This window comes from Narcine bancroftii, chromosome 3 (assembly GCF_036971445.1).
Source record: "Narcine bancroftii isolate sNarBan1 chromosome 3, sNarBan1.hap1, whole genome shotgun sequence".
Classification (NCBI taxonomy): Eukaryota; Metazoa; Chordata; class Chondrichthyes; order Torpediniformes; family Narcinidae; genus Narcine; species Narcine bancroftii.
This window is the reverse complement of record NC_091471.1, coordinates 260,244,470-260,258,386: the sequence shown is the minus strand read 5'-3', so window position 1 is coordinate 260,258,386 and position 13,917 is coordinate 260,244,470. Positions and strand designations below refer to the sequence as shown.

At 43.7% G+C, this 13,917-nt stretch overlaps 1 protein-coding gene across 2 annotated transcripts in view; it reads right to left on the bottom strand.

Moving 5' to 3' along the window:
- The window catches only part of cpamd8 (C3 and PZP like alpha-2-macroglobulin domain containing 8), a 133,385-nt gene that overhangs the window by 91,502 nt on the left and 27,966 nt on the right, over positions 1-13,917 (bottom strand). For both annotated transcript variants that reach the window (XM_069927823.1, XM_069927822.1), the window contains exons 15-20: positions 12,882-13,054; positions 11,243-11,392; positions 10,440-10,598; positions 9,944-10,086; positions 6,719-6,781; positions 4,686-4,917 (exon numbers count right to left, since the gene is read on the bottom strand). In XM_069927823.1, coding sequence (XP_069783924.1) covers positions 4,686-4,917; positions 6,719-6,781; positions 9,944-10,086; positions 10,440-10,598; positions 11,243-11,392; positions 12,882-13,054 — 920 coding nt within the window. The remainder of the gene's footprint in view (positions 1-4,685; positions 4,918-6,718; positions 6,782-9,943; positions 10,087-10,439; positions 10,599-11,242; positions 11,393-12,881; positions 13,055-13,917) is intronic.

The following is a 13,917-nucleotide window of genomic DNA, read 5'->3' as shown; positions in this document are numbered from 1 at the left end:
TGAAAATATTTATTCCAGGACAACAAAACAGACTATTCTCGGATCCAGAAGAAGCACGAAAATTTGCAGAACAATTACAAAAATAGACTGAGGGATGAAGACGGGTAATGAGAGTAAAAATGATCAAGATTGATATGTATGTGGGTAAAGACAAAAATAGACTGAGGGATGAAGACGGGTAATGAGAGTAAAAATGATCACGATTGATATGTATGCGGGTAAAGAGGTATAAGAGTGAATAGAGACAATGTGCATACGTGAATGTATCTGTACTTAGAGGAAAATATAGATAGTATAGACAAGAATTAATAAGGGAAGGTAATGGAATAGAGAGAATAAGGAGGGAATTAAAAGAGTGACCTTTGTGACATATGAAAAGTGAAATCTTTTCTGGGGGGGCTGGGTGGGGGGAAATAGCGGTCACTGCAAAATCAGTTGACGCTTGCGAGTGGATTCGCAAATCCAAATGGAGAGGGGAGATGTGGTTGTCCGACAAGGGATAAAGGACAACTCAGGAGGGGAAGGGGAGAGTGGGGATAAAGAAGATAGAAATAGGAGAATAAGGAAAATGTTGGATGTTGTAGGAATGTTGTCTTATAAAGAGTTGAAAATAAGAAAACAGAAATGGAAAAGGAGGAAAGGTAACGATGGAAAAACGGAAAGAGAAGATAAACAAAATATAAAATGGCTACGCTGAACTATATGACTTTAAATATTAATGGAATACATAACCAAATTAAAAGGAAGAAACTACTAAATTTACTGAAAAAGGAAAAAATTGATATAGCATTTGCCCAAGAAACACACTTAACTGAATTGGAGCACAAGAAATTAAAGAGAGATTGGGTAGGACATGTAACAGCAGCATCGTATAATTCAAAAGCAAGAGGAGCGGCTATACTAATTAGCAAAAATGTGCCATTAGGATGCACAAAAAAGATTTGTTAAGATAGCCCTAGCCGTAGCAAAAAAAATGTACTATGTCAACCTAGAAATTGGAAGACAATTTGAAAATACAACAATGGTATATAGAAATGAATAAATGTATTCCATTAGAAAAAATAACATATAGTTTAAGAAATAATATTGAAATATTCGAACAAGTATGGGAGCCTTACATTAAATACAATAGCGAAAACCTACCGGGGACAAACATTACCTAAGTTGATGGAAGGAGAAGGAAAGAAAAGAATGGACTCAGTAGAATTTCTGGTGTATTTTTGTGAAATGACAACATTGTCTGACTGGCTTAATGCAACCTAGATTGTATACCTAAAATGGATGAGGGGGGGGTGGGGGGGTGGCTTGGGAGGGAGGGGGGGGAGAAAAAGTCACTGTATATGTGTGAAAAAGAAAAAGTGTATATCATGGCTAATGTGATTTATGGTGTGAAAAATAAAAAATTTAAAAAAAAAAAGAAAATGTACTTCAGGTATTTTCACAAAAATTAAGGAGTAACCTAATGAATTGCCAAAACACAGGGCTGATAAATGTGATTAGTGTCGATGGCGCAATGATGGTTGGCGTATACGTGTTGGGTCAAAGGGCTTCTCTGCACAGTACTGTATGATTGTATGGCTCCAATTTTAGAACTCAGCCACCTGGTTTTGCCACCAGCAAAGGGAAGGGTTTTTCCCCATCTACCCCATCAACTTAATCACTCTTGCAACAGAATCAGAATTTGTTGTCCTGAACATGTCACAAAATTTGTTGTTTCGTGGGAGCGTTACAGTGTAAATATTGCTACAAAACACATTTCAAAAGTAAATTAAAGTGAGATGGCACCTGTGGCTTATTGTCCATTCAGAATGCTGAGGGTGGAGGGGAAGAAGTTGTGCCGTTGGGAGTACTGTACATTCTCCTGTACCTTTTTTCCTGACAATAGCAGTGTGAAGAAGGCGCAGCCTGGGTGGTGGGGGTCCTTGAGGATAGAGGCTTCTTTCTTAAGATTCGCCTCTTGTAGTGTTATCCGTGGAGTGAAGCCCGTGACGGCTCTGGCCAAGTTCACTTCTCTCTGTCATCTTTTTCTGTCATGTGCATTGGCACCTCCAGACAGTGATGCAACCAGACGGAATGCTCTCCACGGTACCCCAGTAGAAATTTGCAAGAGTCCTTGAATCTCCTCAAACTCCTCACAAGCACATCCGCTGGCGAGCCTTCTTTGTGATTGCATCGACATGGAGGCTCCAGGACAGATCTTCAGAGATATTGGCACCCAGAAATTTGAAGTTCTCGACTTTCTCCATTGCTGACCCTTCGATGGGGATGTTCTCCTAATTTTGTCCTGAAGTCCATAGTCAACTCCTTGGTTTTGATAATGTTGAGTACAAGGTTCTTGTTGTGACACCACTCAACGAGCTGTCCTCATTGCCATCTGCGATTCTGCCGACGGCCGTGATCATCATCGGCAAATTTGTAGAGATCATTAGAAATGTGCTGAGCCCCACAGTCATGGGTGTAGAGCGAGAAGAGCCGCATCCTTTTAAAATAATGGCATGCAAACCAAACCTACGCAATCATCTGTGTAAATTAAACCTTCAGGCCCAGCATTAGTCTGGAGAATCGACATTGCATTGCCTCTGAGGAAGTGGTGTGATGCTCCAGAATTCAACTTGAGTGCTGCAAGTGAAGTCTGACTAGAGCTCCATGAAACTGAAGCAAGGCTTCATTTGCAGTCCACCCCTTGGCGTCCAGAGTACTGCAGGTTGAGCGGGAACATTCCAGCCCCTATTCTAGGTTCCTGCTGTTACTTTTGTTCCTTTATGAGGGCAAAACTAGCCTTGATTTTCCAATTTTAATTGGTCAAAGGAAATGCCGTGGTGGTGAGCTACCTCCTTTAACTGCTGAGGGTGATACAGTGCTTTTAGGAGGAATTTAGGCTCTAAGCCAGCGATGAAGGAATGAACTTAAAAGTTAGCATAATGTGAGTTTTGGAGGAAACTTTAGGGGAGCCTTTCCACAAACCCAATGCCCTGATCCTTTTGGTAGTGGAGGATACAGCTTTTGGTGTTGGCAGAGTAGCCCAAGTGATAGATTATGTCAGGGGTACTCCTGGCAGCTACAGTTTGCCAGCACTGGGGGGGGGGGGGCAGGGAGAGAATGGATGTTTAGAATAGCAGATAAATTTCCAATCAATTGGGCTGTTTTCCCTCGATTAGTTGGAGCTGTACTACTCAAACCTTGCAGAGAGAATTCCATCATGTTCCTGACCTGTGCTTTGTGGAAAGGTTTTGTGTGTTAATCAGTGAGTCATTCATTGCCTCAGTAGCCACAGTATTTTTGAGGCTTATCCAGCTCTCCTCTCTTCCGGGACAGTGGGATACGGTGGTGTTGGATCTGTCATTGAAGGGGCATGGATAAGTTGGTGGCCTCTCTCTTGTTGAAGTGAAACCCGAAAGTCTGCAGATGCTGTCAGAGCAGTAAAAACATAGAGAACTGCTGGAGAAAATGCCAGTCTCGCAGCCGCTATAGGAGGTAAAGATATATTACCAACGTTTCAGGCCTGAGCTCTGAGAAATAAGCAAAGAACAGGAAGGTGTCAGAATAAAGACGGAAGACGTGTAGCGGGAGGAATCCAGACCAATGAAAGGTGTTAATTGGATATGATGAGGAGAGGTGAGAATTGATTTTGGCTCCGTGAAAGGAGGCAGAGGGAAAAGGGAGGGAGGGAGACCGAGCAGGAAGAAAGGCGACAGGGGGAAGAAGGGGTTGGTGTGAGGGGGGGGGGGGGGGGTGGTTTAACAGAAACCAGAGAAGTCGATGTTAATGCCATCCATTTGGAGGGTGACCAGACAGAAGATGAGATGTTGTTCTCCAATTTATGGGTGGCCTCAGTCTGGCAGTGCATGAGATCATGGGTAGACATGTCAGCAAGGGAATGGGGCAGGGAATTGAAATGAATGTTATTTTCCACATATCAGTTTGTGTTGAATGATTTATAGGTCTCAATGTATAAAGGCACGGACTGCTTCATTCTCTGAATTACTGCAGTGGAAATAATCATCATTACATATTTCCGAACTTATGATGAAAGGAAGGTCATTGATGTTGTTTAAGCCTAGCAAAGGAACTGCTGGAATAACGTCCTGGGGCAGAATGATTGACCTCCAACAGCCACATCCATGTCCTTTTAAGCAAGCTGAGACCCCATCCCTTTGATGCCTGTGGCCTGAATTTCACAGGGGCTACTGGATGTCAGTCACTCTTACCTTTGGATTTCAGCTGTTTCCTCCATGTTTGCAATTGGATCTGGAGCTAAGGGGCACCATCCTTGAACACGAAAGAAAGTGAAACACGAAAGTCTGCAGATGCTGTGGTTGTTGTAAAAGCATAGAAATGCTGGAGGATCTCAGCCAGTCTTGCAGCGTCAGCTCAGCAGTCAACCACATCAACCATGCCGTGAGACCTTCTGAGTTCCTCCAGCACTTCTGTGTTTTTATCCATGAACATGTTTTTGGTCAATGAGTGCCTTGGTAGCATTGTCAAGGACACCTTTCATGACCTTGCTGATGACTGTGTGTGGGCGGATTGGGCAGGAATTAGTAGGCTGTAAGTGTTCTGCTGGACACACCTGGGCAATTTTCCACACGACTGCATAGCTAGCAGTATTCCAGTACCATTACCCCAATCAATGGGCTTCCCACCCCCCATCTTCTCCAGCCATCCTTCCCCACTCACTCACGTACCTCAGCACAGGCCAGCATGTAGTTGTGGACCATGAGAGGGATCTTGGTTTGCTCCCCACGGATCACAAAGCTGGGCAGGGTGAAATCCACGAAGAAGGGTTTGAATGTCCGGAGCTCGGTGGGTTGTGCCAGTCCAAGGCCTCTCTCCTGGGATAGGCTGACTGCCTCGGTGATCCAAGTGGTGATAGAATCTGGAATCTCTACGTGCAATCGAGCCTCACCTGTGGAATCACTGTTGGCAAGAGGTAAAGGCAAGAGACATACAATTAAGACAGAAAATAGGTTGGAGAGGAATTCCCTAACAAAATTGACACACCTTCTCTCAATCCTATCATAGAGTATTGACAGGCAATTCCCAGTAAACATTCTTACTGAATGACAGATCAAAGTTATGGGATTGTCAGAGGAATTCATATTTACCAGTTTAATAGTGCAATGCTGCAGGAGCTGTGGGTATTGAATAATGTGCTACAAAGGTAGTTGTGTGCATTGAATGGGGTATTATACAGGGGGCTGGGTGAATTGCCTGTAGCATTATATAAGGTCCTGTATGTACTAGGCATGCTACTGCAAGGAACTGGGTGAATGAATGTACTTTTGACAGTGAGTTACACAGACTGATGTGTGTATTTGACGGTGTGTTACATAGTAATCTGTATATATTATACAAGATACTCTGCACTTTAGATAATGTGTTACACAGGCAACAGTGTGTATTGGAGAGTGTTACATGAGGACCTGCATTGATAGTATGGTACAGAGCCATATGTTATAGATGGAATTATGTGTATTGGATGGTGCATTACACTAGGAGTTGAATGCATTGTGTGCAGTATAAAGACCTGTGTTTTTGTATGCTGGGTTAAATATGGAACTGTGCATTGGACAATGTCCATAGAGAGCTGTGCTTATTGAACAAGAACATCTGGGGTTGTGTAATAGGCGAAGCGGGTGGGGAACTGGTGGAAAGGGGACAGAGGGAGGGGTGGGGAAAGAAAAAGACAAGGGAAGGGGTTTAATGAAAATGGGAGAAATCAAAATTGATGCCCTCAGGTTGGATACTGCCAAGACAGAATACAAGGTGTTGTTCCTCCAACTTGAAGCTGTCCTCAACTTGACAGTACAAGGCTATGGACTGGCAGGTCAATGTGGGAATGTTGACTGTCTATTGAGCAGTGCATTATCCAGGCCATTGTGCATATAACAGTGTTAAATGGCAAGACTTGTGTATTGAAGGCTGTAAACTATTTTCACTGATTGTAACTCAGGAGAACATCAAACTAAAGTTTTCCTATGCACAGGTGTGAGACCAGGTTCTCAGTAAGATCACTGCCTTCAATCCTCCTCCCCCCCACCCCCCCCCACCCCCATTCATCAATGCTGAAATGTCATTCCATTCCGATACAAGCTGTGTTGTTCTGCGCTGTTTGGGAGCTTTGGAAGTAAATAAACTCAAAATTCCTTTCATCCTTTGGCTCGAAAGCTGGTAATGTTTTAAATTCTCACATGGGAGCACTTAGGCAAGGAATGCAGCAATGGTAAAGCATTGGGAGATATTCTGACAACGTGTTAAGGGCTTTGAAGCAATTTATATCGTTTTTGGAAGCCTCGAGCTCCACCATATCTTTCAGCTTCCACTGACAGCCACTAATGAGAACACGCTCCGCACTGTTAAGTTGCCCTCTGAACAGCTCTCGATTTTGCCTGCTCATCCACTTGTTCTAAATATAAAGGGGAATAAAATGATCTGTGATATTGAGTGACATAGAATTTCTAATCCCTAATACCCATATTTGGCTCAGGTCAATCAATAGACATTAGGAACATTGGAGAGGGGATCTTTAAGCTTAACATTCATCTAATGCTTAACAACAACCTCCAATATACCATGGAAAAACTGGGTAACTACCTTTAGCTTATCGTGAGCCAGAAACTTTATTTCTACCTTAGGTAATTTCATTTGGAATAAGATTGGGATCTATCCCAACCCAACCTTTGCCCTTTTGTATAAAGGCCGTTTTCAATACTTCTACCTGATGTTGAGACAATGCCAGATCCAAGTTTCTGGAAAAAAGGTCCTTTTCCTCTTCTCAGCTCTGAGCAGAAAATAAAACAGGCATGGGTTAGAGGAGAGGAGAACATCGATGGAAGGACAGAGTTCGTCCAAGTCACGCCCAGGAATCAGAATCAGGTTTATCGTAACGAGCACGTGTCATGAAAATTGTTGTTTCGCGGCAGCAGTTTGGTGCAGAACAAGGTGCAAAGTTACTAAAAAATGACAATTTCATGAATACAAGATGTAATAAAAATAAATGTGGTGCAAAAAAGAGAATTAGTGAGGTAGTGTCTATTGGTGCATGGTCCATTCAGAGATCTGATGGCACAGGGGAAAAACTGATTTTGTAACGTTGGGGTGTGTGTCTTCAGGCCTTGTACTGCCTTCTTAATGGTAGCAGTGAAAAAAGGGCATGAAGAAAAAACACTATGCTGGAGAAACTCAGCAGGTCCTTTATTATAGCAAAGGTTCAAGCTTGAGGTATAGGAAATTATCAACAGGTGTCTGAACAAATGAGTAGTGGGGCGGGGGGGGAGGGGAAGAACGACCCGGATGGTGAAGGTCCTTGACGATAGAAGCTGCTTTCTTGAGACACTGGCTCTTAAAGATCTCATTAATGGAAGTGAGACGTGCTTATGATGGCACTGGCCACGTTTACAACTCTCTGAAGCCTGTTCCTACCCTGGGCAGTGGCACCTCCATACCAGACAGTGATGCAACCAGTCAGAATGCTCTCCATAGTACAACCCCACATACTCTTTCCTCACTGGGACCATCACAATCTCTCTCAGCTCCCTAATGGAATTTCCCTGCATTGTTCTTCCTGACCTCAGAGTCAGCGGTCTGTAGCTGAAATTCTGGAGGCTGTACACAAAATCTCAGACTGCTTTTCCACTGAAGTACTGAAAGAGTGCAGCACTCGACTACACACTCACCCCTGTGCACCTGGTTCCTGTAACGTTACTGGAATCAGCCGTGGAGGTGAAAGATAATCTGGCAGATGAAATATACATAATCTGATATTTCTATACTGCATCAGAGCCCATTCGGCCCATCAATTCTCTGACTATTCAAAGAGCAATTTTCCTTGGAAATTATTCTCCCATACTTCCATCAATTCTGCCACCCATCTGCAGTCGGGTGATTTAGAGTGACCAATTATCCTACCATCCCATATATTGGTGAGTTGTGGGAGAAAATGTGGTATACTCAGAGAACATCCCTGACATGATCACAGGGAGAACACATACACACACACACAGAGCAGTAGAAGACACAACTGAAGCTCAGTCACTGATGTTGTGAGAGAGCAGTTCTATTTGATGCACCACCCTGTCACTTACTGTATAAACAAAATTAGAACCAAAACCAAGGATCATCTTATAAGGCAAGTATAAAATCCAAACCTTGATATCCTGTAGTTTAGAGTGTCCCCCATGGCCCCTCATGGAGTTAGGCCCCCACAAAACTATTACCATTAAATATTTTTCTACTAAAACTTGTGTTTGGGAAGCTGGATTAATGGTAATGCCATATTAAAACAATTAAAAATGTATTTTAAACCTCTCTAACATACCTTAAAATAACAGCACAGCAAACTAAGCTAACAGTCATCATTTGGTGTAATCTAATGAACTAGAATAGACAAGACCAAAGACTGCTGTAAACAATCCGAACACAGTCCTACCGAGAGTCTCGAGAGTCTCGTGAGTTTATAAATAAAGAAAATTCCTGCAGTGTATTTTATGTCAACATTGCTGACAGATTACAGTATAAATCAGTTAAATCTCCATTATCCGGCACCTATGGGGATCGCAGATGCTGGAAATGCAAATTTTCTGGTTGAATGAGACTTAGTCTTACAGTGCCTAACACTTGCATTAAGAATACACCATTAATCTTATTATGATAGCCTTAGCTGTAGCAAAAAAATGTATAATGTCAACCTGGAAATCAGAAGAGACCCTGAGAATACAGCAGTGGTACATAGAAATGAATAAATGTATTCCATTGGAAAAAATAACATATAATTTAAGAAATAACATCACAGTATTCGAACAAGTTTGGGAACCGTACATGGAACACAACAGAGAAGTCCTACTGTGGACCTCCACCACCAAATATGACAGAATGAGAAGACGACGAAATGAACTGACCCAGTATGTAAAAGTAGATGACACAATTTTCTTGTTTATTTTCATTGTGTGATGACATTGTTTAATGGGTTTAATGTATCTTATATGTTGCGCGTTGAATGGGTGGGGAGGGGGTTGGGAAGGAGGGAGGGAAGGGAGGGGGGATAAAGGGGAAAAAATGACACTGTGTATATTCAAGAGGGAAATGTTTGTGTGTATTTTGGTCAATATGGTTCATATTTTTAAAAAAATACACCATTTAAACGACAAAAGAGTGCAAAATGTAATTTAAAAGAAAATCAATAATATTGTAAGTTGCTGTGGGCAGGGTACAACCAGGGCGCTTTGCTGCCAGAATGTTTGCTCCCATCTTCACCAAGGGGTTGCTTCAGAGAACGTTTACTTTCATAATTTTAAACTTTATTCATTTCTTTTTTTTAATTTCCTCGTTTTTTAGGCCAGCTATTTCTGGTTGATTGAATGCCGGATAATGGGAATTTTACTGTATTATGCACAAGTAAATCAGTAAATCAATTTCAAGTAAGTGGTAAAAGTTTATGCAATGCCATGTTTGTTCCCGTAAAAGAACCAACACCTAAGTGACATCACTAAGTGGTTACGCTACACCAGCTGGGAACATTTGATGCATATTATGGAAGGGCAATTGATAATATTTTGCCATTACTTGAAATGAATTGGCTACATTTTAAATAACCAAGACTGTGTTGTTTAGTAGCATGCTTAACAGCATCACCCCACTGGTCAGTGGGATGTTTGGTAAAGGACTATTGGGGCAGTAAGCTCTCAGTGGTAAGTGGTAGACTTGGGGGTCGTCTTATACAGTGAGTATAGCTCAAAATCTATGTTTTAGGTTTAAATTCTGGACACCCAGTCACCTTATTCACCAGATTGTACATTATGTTAATGGCAGCAATCAACATTGGCCTGGAAGTACTACTGTCCCACTCAGTCCACAAACTCATCAGCACAGCAGGAGATCGTATAGTTTTGCAATGAAGAATTAATCCATTCAAGTAATCACCAAGGGTGAAATGTAGAGTTCTTACCTGGGGCTGATCCTTGGCTGCAGGGCTGCCACCAGCGTGCCTGTATGGGGCTGGAAGCCAGGCACAGCCTCATCAGTGTACATCCCTCCATTCTGTCTGTGATTCAGACTCACCACATCTGTCATGACCACCAAACCGGTTTCCTAGGAAACCACAGAAGCAGACACAGATTAATGAATCGGACTTGGGTAGAAGGGTAGAGTAGCACCCAATGCCCTCAAACAATGTTGTCAAGAATCTATGGAACCTGTGCCCCAGTGTCTGAGAAATCCATATTGCAATGCAAGCTGGTGTCTTTGGAAACTACCCAGTAAGATTCAGTACCCAGAGAACCTATCTCCGTGAGAGTCAGTATGGGGGGGGATGGGGGAGGGGGGGGGGATCCAACCCATCAGTGTCTGGGGAAACCCTTGTTGTAGGTGAGGGCTTGTGTCTTATGCAGAGGAGAATGCAGGCTGAAAACACACGAGTGAGTTGAGATGAGGGAGGTGCTTACACTGAAGGCGAAGTGGGCATCCTTGGTGATATCCCAGTGCCAAGGGAACAAAGACGATCTCCGCCTTCGGGATGACAGCCCCGGCCACCAAAAGTGACCATCCTCCTTCGGAATTCCAAAAGCATCTGAAACATCATAATCGGCCAATTCCTGAAAGATCTAGGGAAGAAATGGACAGGGTAAAGCTCAGCTGATAGGAAACTGTGGCCAGAGGTGGAGGGAAAATGAAGAGGATGGGAATGTTCGGTTGGGGAGGGGAATATGATTCTATTTTTCAGAATTATTGCTCATTCCTAACTACCCTCGAAAAGGCACCTCTGGGCATTAATACAATTATCATGGTGAAGGTATTCCTATGGTACAACTAATTAGCAAGCTTCAAGAGTCATACCTGGTGACACCGAAGGAATGGTGATGTAACTCATGTCATGGAGTTGTCCCATAGTGAGGAAGTAGAGTTTCCATTCACCGGCTGGCTTTTGATGTTGTTCATGACAGAGATCGCAGGCTTGGAACGTGCCATTGGCAGAGCGCAGATGAGAATTTTGTAGACATGGTACATTATACCCACAGACCTCTAATGGCTTTGGATCGCGAATGGGAGCAAGTGGACTGTTTTGTCCTGGATGAGAGTGTGAATCCAAAGCTCCCTCCCCAAGAAAGACTGTTAAAGCTGAGTGGGTCAACCGTACGTTTCACACACTAAGTTTTATAGATGGGGTGGGTTGATTTAAGCCTTACAGAGCTGAAGGAATTCTGACATGGTTTCTTCATCAGGGATAGAGGGCGGCCATGAATAATACCTTGTCAGTTGTGAGCTGGAAGCCAGGTTTCAGCAGATACACACTCTTATCCACGGTTGCCACGCAAACACATGATCGTGCGTCGCTCTTCACCGCCACACTGATGAGGTCACCAGGCATTGTTTTATTGGAGGAGAGCGAAATGGAAACCTGGCCATTCAAACAAAGGAACATATACAATAGTTATGAATCCAGCACATTTCCTGCACCCCAGTCCCATTCTCCAAACTCCACCACGCTCCCAAAACAAATGGAAGCTTTACCCATTTCATGTTACCTGGCAGAATTCTGGGCTAGCACTGAGCCAACTTTTGGTTTTCACATCTCACCAAGGTTTTTGCTCACCTTCCCATCTCTCCACACTATACATCTCAAAGATCTCTCAATTCTGAACATCACCATATCTCTAATCATGGTCATACCTTCAAATGCATTGATCATAAACTGTGGAACTTCCCCTCCTAAACCTCTGTGTCTTGCTGCCTCTTTAGAACTCTCACTTAACCCTACTAAGTCACTGGGTCACAGTGATGTTTAGCTCCAAAATAGGCTCTATTGGTTGGCCCATTTCAATTCTGTACCCCACTCCTGCATCAATATATCTGTCCATGGCCTCATGCACTGCCAAACCAAGGTCACCCGTAAATTGGAGGAGTAACACCTAATATTCCGACTAGTCACTCTCCAACCAGACAGCATAAACATTGACTTCTCCAGTTTCTGCTCGCCCACTCGCCGTTCTCTTTCTCTTCCCTATGCCTCGGTCTCATTTCCTCCAGTTCTCCACCCCCTTCCCTCACCATTCAGGTTACATGTTCCGAATTGCTGGATATGGTCGATAAGGCTCTTGTTGGCAGGGGAGTTAAGGGTTATGGGGATAAGGCTGGGAATGGGTACTGACAGAGAATGATCAGCCATGATCTGAAAAATGGTGGTGCTGGCTCGATGGGCCAATTGGCCTACTCCAGAACCACCATGTCAGTACCCATTCCCAACCTTATCCCCATAATCCTCAACTCCCTTGCCAACAAGAGCCTTATCGAACATATCCAGCAAATCTGCCCCTACCACCCTCTGCGGCACACTTCTCTTGATAAAAAAAAAAATTCTCCTCATCTCCATCCTAAAGGGCCTCCCCTGTATTCTTAAACTATGCCCTCTAGTCCTAGCGTCTCCCAACATTGGGAACATGTAATCCGAATTCACCCTATCTAGCCCCTTGATAATCTCATATACCTCAATCATGTCTCCCCTCATTCACAGAGGAATCCTCCTCCCCCTGTTTACTGATGTGCCCACCCTCTCTATTACCTCCTGCCTGTGAGCTTGTGCCCCTCCCCTCCATAATTTTATTCGTGCTTGCTTACAGTTTGCTCATACCCTGATGATGGGCTCAAGCCCGAAACATTGGCTATGTATCTTTGCTCTATAAAGGACACTGTTTGATCTGCTGAATTTCTCCAGCGTTGTGTGTTTTTACTTCAACCACGGTGCCTGCAGACTTTTGTGTTTTACGTCGCTCTGCCCTAAAATGTAGCTCAGGGTCAAAATTTGTTTGGCAAACCCCTGTTAAGTACCTTGGTATCTTTTACATTGTTACCGGCGATTTACAAACAGGTTGATATTGTTGCTCACCCACCTTGTTCTCATAGGATGGTTGAACTGGAATTTGGATGCTGTCGGTGATGCCCTCACCATTCTCTCGCACGTAGTACAGGAGCAGACGGCTGAGTGGACTCATGTCGTGCGTGACCGTGAACTGCAAGTAGGTGGAACACACACCAACCTCGCTGTTTGGAGACGTGGATCGCTCTGAGAAGAAAGCAGGAGGTTCAACTCCATTCATCTGATTCTCTCTCCCTCTGACCAGTCATCTAATCTTTCCTCTCATCATCCCTCTGTCCATACCTCCCTCCTTTTGTCTGATCCTCCTTTCCCCCTCTCCAGCTGCCCCATTTCCTTTAGAATCATAGAACATTACAGCACAGAAAACAGGCCCTTCCACTCTGTGCTGAACAATTATTCTGCCTTGTCCCACTGACCTTCACCCAGTCCATAGCCCTCCATACCTCTCCCAACCATGTAGCTGTCCAAATTTTACTTAAATGTTAAAATTGAGCCCGCATTCACCACTTCAACTGGCAGCTCATTCCCTGCTCTCACCACTCTCTGTGTGAAGAAGTTCCCCTTCAACTTATCCCCCTTCACCCTTAACCTATGTCCTCTGGTTTGATCTCACTTAACCTCAGTGGAAAAAGCTAACTTCCATTTACTCTACCTATACCCCTCATAATTTTGTATATGTCTATCAAATCTCCCATCATTCTTTACACTCCAAGGAATAAACCTTGCCCTGTAACTCAGTTTTTGAAGTCCCAGCAACATCTGTGTCCCACTCCCACACTCATATATCTGTCCATGGCTTAATGTACTATCCCACCAGAACCACCTGTAAATAGAAGGAACAACACCTAAATTTTCTTCTGGGCACTCTCTAGCCAGATGGTATTAACATCGACTTTTCCAGTTTCTGCTAACCTGCTCTCCTCTCCCCCTCTTCCCTTCCAGCTCTCCTTCTCTCTCTCTCTATTCACCCAGCCATCCCACCTCCCACTGATTGCTGCTGTCCCCTCCCTCCCTTCTCCACCTATCACCTTCTGCCTTTGCCACCACCC